General features: G+C 61.0%; 1 protein-coding gene across 4 annotated transcripts; it reads left to right on the top strand.

Moving 5' to 3' along the window:
* The first annotated feature begins 545 nt into the window (after positions 1 to 545).
* LY6H (lymphocyte antigen 6 family member H) lies at positions 546 to 3689 on the top strand. 4 transcript variants are annotated; one of them, XM_030795048.1, is made up of 6 exons: positions 546 to 757; positions 977 to 1048; positions 1329 to 1398; positions 1892 to 2019; positions 2678 to 2797; positions 3116 to 3689. In XM_030795048.1, coding segments are annotated over exons 3-6 (486 nt in total). In that variant the 5' UTR covers positions 546 to 757; positions 977 to 1048; positions 1329 to 1396; the 3' UTR covers positions 3352 to 3689. The 4 variants fall into 4 exon arrangements, with proteins under 4 accessions (XP_030650908.1, XP_030650910.1, XP_030650909.1 ...); XM_030795050.1 differs by lacking the exons at positions 546 to 757; positions 1329 to 1398 and having other exon boundaries at positions 909 to 1048; XM_030795049.1 differs by lacking the exons at positions 546 to 757; positions 977 to 1048 and having other exon boundaries at positions 1076 to 1447.
* The last annotated feature ends 3822 nt before the right edge of the window (positions 3690 to 7511 follow it).

Genomic DNA, 7511 nt, shown 5'->3' with positions numbered 1-7511 from the left:
AAAATACCAGGTCCTGGGAGAAGCTTTCCCTGACCCTGAGGCAAAGCACGCTCCTGTGGTGGTCTCTTGTCCATCTCGTCCTTGCCTCCACCCCTCTGGAGCCACAGTGCAGTGGACGTGTGCAGTCCCTGTAGCCCAAGCTGCTTGGGTTCCCACTTCAGCTGGGTCACCTGTCACCTGCGTCACCGTGTGACCTTGAGCAGGGAGCTCCGCCTTTCCGTGCGAGTCTCCTCATCTGTGAGATGGAAATGATACTATCTGCACAGCAGGGCTGTAGTGAGACTATAACGAGATAATAAATATGAAGTGTCTAGAACAGGTGGAATCCATAGAGCATGCTCAATAAATGTTAGCTCTGTCACATCCTGCAAAGATATGCTGCAGTAGGGATCACCATTTGTCGAAGGTGAGAGTCAGGAGGGCAGAAACCAGGTGTCTTTCCTCATGTCCTTTCCCAGGGCTCAGGGCAGGGCTAGGGCAGCAGGGAGCATGCAGTAAATATTTTCAGGTCAAATGAAAGGGGGCAGGACCAAAGGCACGATGGCAGATCGGGGCTTCCCCAGTGCCCCGGGGAGGCGGATTTCAGGCACAGGGACACGTGCAAATGCACAGCTTTTCGGGAGCTGGAGGGCAGGGCGGGAAGGCCAAGGAAGCCGAGAAACGGGTCCAAGGCTCGGATGCTCTGGCCAGAATTTGTACCTTTACCTCCGAGTGTGGGAGTGTTTGGCGACAGAAGCCCCTGGGGCTGCGGCTTCTGGTGGGGGTCTTCATGGATGCTCGGGGGAGAAGAACGGCCTGGAGCCACTGGAAACGGGGAAACGGGGATGAGGTTGGGGAGGGGAGGAGGAGGAGGTGGAGGGCGGGGCCCCAGGACGGGAGTCTGACCCCAGGGGTCTGCGAACCGGGACCTGCGCGAGGCGCCGCGCCGGGTACCTCCCCCTCTCTGCGTCTTTGTGCATTTTGCTTCCTTTCGCAGTAAACGTTCTTCCGAGAAATTCCAAGGGGATCTCAACCAAGCAGAGGGGGAAGGGATCCTGCCCACGCCTGGGTAGGGGGCCGCGGAGGCTGGGGAGGAGCAGGGGGCGCTGCGAGGGAGGGAGCGGGAACCGGAGAGAGCGAGCGCGCGCGAGCAAGGGGGCGCAGAGGGCCCGGGCCAGCTACCTGAGTGGGGGCTGCGAGCCCCGGGCGCCCCCCGCCCCGCGCGTCTCCCAACCGCCCCCGCCCCCCGCGCGGCCCCCGCCCCGGCTCCGCCCCGCCCCTCGCGCGGGGTCCGCGTCTGCGGCTGCGTTCCCCGAAAGACGAGGCTGCGCCCGGATTCCGGTCCGCAGGGAGACCGAAGGGCACAGCTCCCCGCGCCGCGCACGCCGCCCGAGCCCGGAGTGCGGACACCCCCGGGATGTGAGTGAGCCCCCCGACCCCGAGGCCCGCACTCCACGCCCCATCCGCGGTGAGCGCCGAGGCGCGCGCTGAAGGCCAAGGGAGGGGACTCGGCCCGGGGTTCCCGGTCCCCCAGCCCAGGGGTGGGGGTGGGGACCTGGCACGCGCCCCTCCCCCCAGTGGCAGGTCCCACCCGCTCCCGCCCTGCCACTCATTCCTGTCCGGACGCACCTGCAGCTCCCGGGGGAGAAGAGGACCCCCCCCCCCCCGCTCCGCTCCCCCACACAGGTGCTGGCGCGGGGCGGGGGCGTCTCGAGCTGTCACCTCGCCCCAGAGGCCAGACCTCTCCCGGCGGGGATGCTGTGACGGCGGACGCTCTGGAGAAGGGGCTGGGGGTGGGGCTCTGCGAGCTCCGGGCGGACCCCGGCCTTGGATTCCGGGGAGAAGGTTGCATCCTGAGGCTGGGAAAGGAGAGGGTCTTTGGGGTCTCCTGACCGATGCTTCTCCCCTCCAGGCTTGCGCCCCAGAGGACCCGCGTCCCAAGCCCCCGCGCCGCCCCCAGGCCCGCGTGGAGCATGCTGCCTGCAGTCATGAAGGGCCTCGGCCTGGCGTTGCTGGCCGTCCTGCTGTGCTCGGCGCCCGGTGAGTAGGGGGCCCGCGGGCTGGGTCAGGTGCCTGGGAGAGCCCGAGGTGCCGCGGGAGAGCCGGGTGTGGTACTGCCACCCTCTGACGGTTCCCACCGCACTTCCCATAGAGCCCACGCCCCCTCCGGGACCCCTGCGACCCCAGCCTGGCCCTCGGTCCCTCTGCCCCGGCACTGGGCTCTCTCCAGCGCTCTTCCTCCAGGGCCTGGAACTGGTGGGCAGCTGGCTCCGCACGGAAGCCCCTGGTCATCCATCACCTCTGACAGCCTCCCGGGCCTCCTTTCAAGTCCAGTTTGGTCCTTCACAGCTTGGAACCCACAGACCTCTGGGGGGGATATGTGAGGCGGGGTGGGAGTGTGAGGGGGGCACTGTCGGTGTGGGGTCTGTATAGCCTGTGTGTGTGTTTGTGTGTGTGTGCACGCACGTGCATGGGGGCCAGGGAGGGGCCATAGGGGGTCCCCTTAAACTGCCAGGATGGGGCACAGTTGTTCCAGGGCCTCTGCTCCCCCTCCAGGGGTCATGGGGGCCTGCCTCACTCCTGTGGGGTAGGGCTTTCCCAGGAGTGCCTGCAGCAGGGGGATGGGTGAGGGACGCAGGGGGCTGCCTGGTTTGGACCCCAGTGCCTCTGGTCACCCTCCTCCCCATGCCCTGCCCAGCTCATGGCCTGTGGTGCCAGGACTGCACCCTGACCACCAACTCCAGCCATTGCACCCCAAAGCAGTGCCAGCCATCCGACACGGTGTGTGCCAGTGTCCGAATCACCGATCCCAGCAGCAGTAAGTTGGGACTTAGGGTGGCGGGGAATGTGCTGAAAGCCAGGCTCTTGAGAGAGGTCAGAGGTGTCCTCTGAGCCCCTCTGGCCTGGGACAAGAGTGAGAGCGTGGGGCTGCAGGCAGGATACTGACCTGCTGTCCCTCCCCGGCTCCTTGGTGGCCCTTTTCATCTAGTTGGGGCCAATGTGGGAGGGTAGAGGGACTCGGCTCTGCCTATGTGGGGCCCCGAGCTGACCCAGAGGGGCCTGAGCTGGGTCCTCGGGATGAGGCGGAGAGGGCCCAGGAGGACCCCCTGTCCCAGGCCGTGCTTTCTCTTCCCAGGCAGGAAGGATCACTCCGTGAACAAGATGTGTGCCTCCTCCTGCGACTTCGTTAAACGACACTTTTTCTCAGACTATCTGATGGGGTTTATTAACTCTGGGATCTTAAAGGTCGACGTGGACTGCTGCGAGAAGGATTTGTGCAATGGGGCAGCCGGGGCAGGGCACAGCCCCTGGGCCCTGGCCGGGGGGCTTCTGCTCAGCCTGGGGCCCGCCCTCCTCTGGGCTGGGCCCTGAGGTCTCCTCCTTCCCACGGGGCTTCTGAGCTTGCTCCCCTGAGCCTGTGGCTGCCCCCTCCCCAGCCTGGCATGGCTGGGGCTGGGGGCAGCCTTGGCCCAGCTCCGTGGCTGTGGCCTGTGGCTCTCACTCCTCCCCCGACGTGAAGCCTCCCTGTCTCTCCACCAGCTCTGAGTCCTGGGCAGCTGGACATCTCCAGGAAACCAGGCCATCTGGGCAGGAGGCCTGGGGATGAGGGTGGGGGGGGGACCCCCCAGGTCCCAGAGGGGAAGTGAAGCAACAGCCCAGCTGGAAGGGCGTCTTCTACGGAGAAATAAAGTCACTTTTGAGTCCTGAGACCCGGGTCTGAGCCTGGGTGTCGGGGGTGCGAAAGGGTTCCTGGCAGAGAGCTGGGAATGAGGTGCTGAGGCAGCAGAGGGGCTGGGGGCAGGGTGGGCGCTCAGCCAGGCTCTCGGGCTCTTGGGCTCAGGGCACTGGGGTGCTGGGTGCTTGTGCTCGGGCTGCTCGGTTCTGGTGAGGTTTAGGAGCACTTGGGGTGATGGGGTGAGAGCTGAGATGAGCAAGATCACAGGGTGGGCTTGGGGGGAGGTACCAGAATCCTGTGAGCACACCACAGACACCAGACACGCCCACAAACAGTGGTGCCCACGCAGCCAGCATGTGCACACACACTCATGCCCAGACAAGCATACAAACGGTGCCCACGCAGCCAGCATGTGCACACACACCTGTGCCCGCCCTGCTCCTTCACACACGCACACCCCAGGTGCCCCACGCACACGTGCTGGGCATGCACATAACTGGCACAAACTGGCATGTCCCAGTGCACGTGCCCACACCCACACGCGCATGCCCGTGTCTGTGCACACCCACCCTTGTACGCTCAGCGTGCAGTGCACACGGGGCCCTCCCAGACTCACAGATGAGACCTCGCATGCTGGCCGCCTCTTGCCCCCACCCCGGCTGTCTCTGCCCCTGGGGGCTGCTTCAGGCCGAGTGGAGTCCTCCTGTTCCCTCACCCTGCCTCTTCGCTGGACATCCACTCCGGCCACTCCTGGCCCTGAGTTGAGCTCCTGAGGCCACTCCCTGTGGCCAGGGGCTGAGGAAGCCCACACCTCTCTGTGGGCTGGCCCGGAGGGACTGGGTGCTGTGGGGTGAGGGGCAGGGAAGACTTGGCCTGGGGAATGTTGGAGTGGTGTCCTGATCCTTCCCGCTCCAGTTTCAGCCCTGCGCCCCCGCATCCAGCCCAGCCTCCCACGCCCACCGGCCACCACGCTAGATGCTCCACCAGCGGCTCGTCTCACGGCCCAGGCTCGCCACGCAGCGCTTGGCAGGCACCCCAGGGTTCCTCTGAGGCCTGCTCTCTGGCCACTGCTGCTTCATGCTACCTGTGGCTGGCCCAATCTCCTGGCCACTGCTGGGTCCTGGACTCCTTAGGGAAAGCAGTGGTTCCTGTAAAGGCTGGCCTTGCATGAGGGATGGGGACGAATTGGGTCCAGGGCTGGGAGCCAGGAAGAGAGAGGAGGCCTGTGGTCCCGGGCAATGGTGCCGATTCCCTGCTGGACGTAGCCAAGGGGCTTTTCCATAGAAGGCCACCTGCTCTGTGATGCACCCTCCGCCCCTGCCCCACCCTTCAGTAAAGTGTGCTGCTCTTGCTTGTGCCTCGTGTTTTGGGGGCTGGGAGACTGCAGAGAAGCTGAGAATTCCCAGGAGGCAGGAAGCCCTGGAGCGATGGAACCCCCGAGGGAAGCCTTGGCCAGCCAGGGAGGCCGTGGACAGGCCGTCCCACCGGGGTGAGGCTTGAGCCAGTTTTCATATACATCTTTGCATGCTGAATTTATTATCTGAAAGAGGTATTTAAAGACACAAAAAGGAGTGAAATTCTCCCACCTCCTTGAAGAATCATATACAATCAGAAGGGCACACCCTCACCTCTCCCTCACCTCCCACCCTGAGGGGCTGCCAGGGCTGGACAGGCAGGAAGCCGGCCAGCTCCTAAGCTGCACCGGCACTGGCTGAGTCGGTTTCCCCATCTCTGAAGCAGTTTAAGTGTGGTCCCCACGGACAGGTTGTCTTTGAAGGGCTGAACTTCACCATCCGCGTGAAGCCCTTGGTCCAGCGGGGCACATGGACGGTGCTGAGAAGTTGATCTGCTATGCAACCCTTTCTACTGAGCAATTCACCGGCGATGTCATCCCAGGGCCCTGTGTCCAGGTCGACCAGCTTTAACGTCTGCTTAGGGTTCCCCTGGATGAGGGAGCCGTGCATTTGTAACTGTCCCTTATCAGCGGGTGTAGGGCTTTGTTCTCAAATGTCTATTGTCAGCAACACTGAAGTGACCCCCCTTGTCCTCATACCTGCATGGGCTCAAGTGGTGATGGGTGTAGGATGCATGCTGAGAAATGAGCAGAAATCTGATGAAGTGGCTGCTTCTGAAGATTCCGGACACACTTGCTAGCAATGAATGTTCTTCGCCTCGTGGACAAAGAGAATCTCCACTCTTCTGTGTCAGCCACGTGTGCTTCTCCTCTCTCGCCTGGTCACACCCTTTGCCCATGCTCCTATCGTGGTGCTTGTCTTTGTCCTACTGACTTGCACCGCCCTTTTGTATATTCTGGGGACACGAATCTTCCCTGTGTTATACGTTGTGTGGGTATTTCCTTGCCGTCTGTTGCTCGTGTCTTGTTTGTGTGGTTTTCAGTGTGCATTTATGGATGTTCTAACGTTGGATGCAGTCAAATCTGTCTCATTGTTCTTTTGTGGTGTGGGGGCTTCATGTCTTACGAGAATTTCCTCTACCTTTATCTTAGGAAAAGAGTTCCTTATTTTCTTCTAATATTTTTACAGATTTGGTTACTATATTCAGATAGCCAGTCCATCTGGAGTTTATTTACAGTGTGGCAGGAGGTAGGAGGTTCTTCCAAATGGCCACTTTTCCTCAATGTCATTTATTAAACAACCCGCCTTTCGCCCGTTGATCTGAGATGCCGCCTTTATAATAGAATGCCTTCCCACACGTGGCAGGCTGTTTCTGAGCCGCTGCTCCCTGGGACTGCACTGGTTGGTTCCTCACGGGTCATTTACATGTGATGCTGTTTCAGTGATGGCCGCCGGGCGGCGTGTTTTACACTTGTTAAGGCAAGAGCCCCACGTTATTCTTTTTAAATGCATACCGCTACTTCTCACGACTTATTCTTACAGATGGGTTTTGGGATCCATTTTTCCGGTTGCAGAAAATGCTAACCCTGTTAGCAGAGCGGGAGGGAGGCACTGCCCTCTAATCAGGATGAGAGACTCCCTGGCCCGGGCAGGGAAAGGGGAGCTGCTGAGGGCTGAGGCTGGGATGAGTCCCAGAGAGAGGTTGCACCCGGGGTCCTGGGCTAACCCTGTTAGCATTTTGGTGGGACTGTCTCTCTCTTGCATGTGAGGTTGGGGTTGCTGCGGTCTTGGCTGCTTCAAGTCTCCCGCTTGGCAGCCCGGTGTCTGGCCTCTTCACTCGGCCTCCTGAGCGATGTCCCACTGAATGGGACAGTGATGGGCTGGGCTCCTTCCTTGATGTACTTATTACTGGGTAATTTATGGTTTTTTGGTGTTGCAAATGGGATTTCCCTTCTTACCTTTACATTTAACTGGCCATTGTTGGTGTGATGAGTGGATGCTTTTTATTTTTTCGTGATTTCTTTTTGTAGGTCTCTCACTCTGTTGAAGCAGGCGGACTAGGCCTGCTTGCTGGCTGAGAGGAGGGGCTGATAGGGCAGAACACCGAGGTCCCCTGGACCCCTGGCCTGGTGCTTCCAGAAGCCTGACCCACCTGGCTGTGGGCCCCTCGGAGGCAGACAGTGAGACAGAGGGAGGAGTCTGAGGAGGAACCTCTCAGAACACCTCAAGACACTGCCAGGTCAAGAAAAATCAGGTTTTAAAGGACAGAAGTTAGTTTTATTCAGAAGCCTTGCTGAAGATTGCAACCCGGGGATCTTTCCAAGAGTTCCTAGTAGGTTGCTCCAGAGCTGTTCCAGCCCACAACCTGCGTGTGGGCAGCGGCTCCACACGTGCCCAGGCGTGACAGTGGGGCAGAGCCTCAGGGCTGGGTGTGTGGCTGCATCTGGCCACGGATCCTAGGGGCATAATCGCAAATCCTGTCAACATTATCTTTCATGCAG

The sequence above is a fragment of the Nomascus leucogenys genome, chromosome 16, assembly GCF_006542625.1.
Source record: "Nomascus leucogenys isolate Asia chromosome 16, Asia_NLE_v1, whole genome shotgun sequence".
In the NCBI taxonomy this organism is placed as follows: domain Eukaryota; kingdom Metazoa; phylum Chordata; class Mammalia; order Primates; family Hylobatidae; genus Nomascus; species Nomascus leucogenys.
Note: the sequence above shows the minus strand (reverse complement) of the source record. Positions and strands in the feature narration are given on the sequence as shown.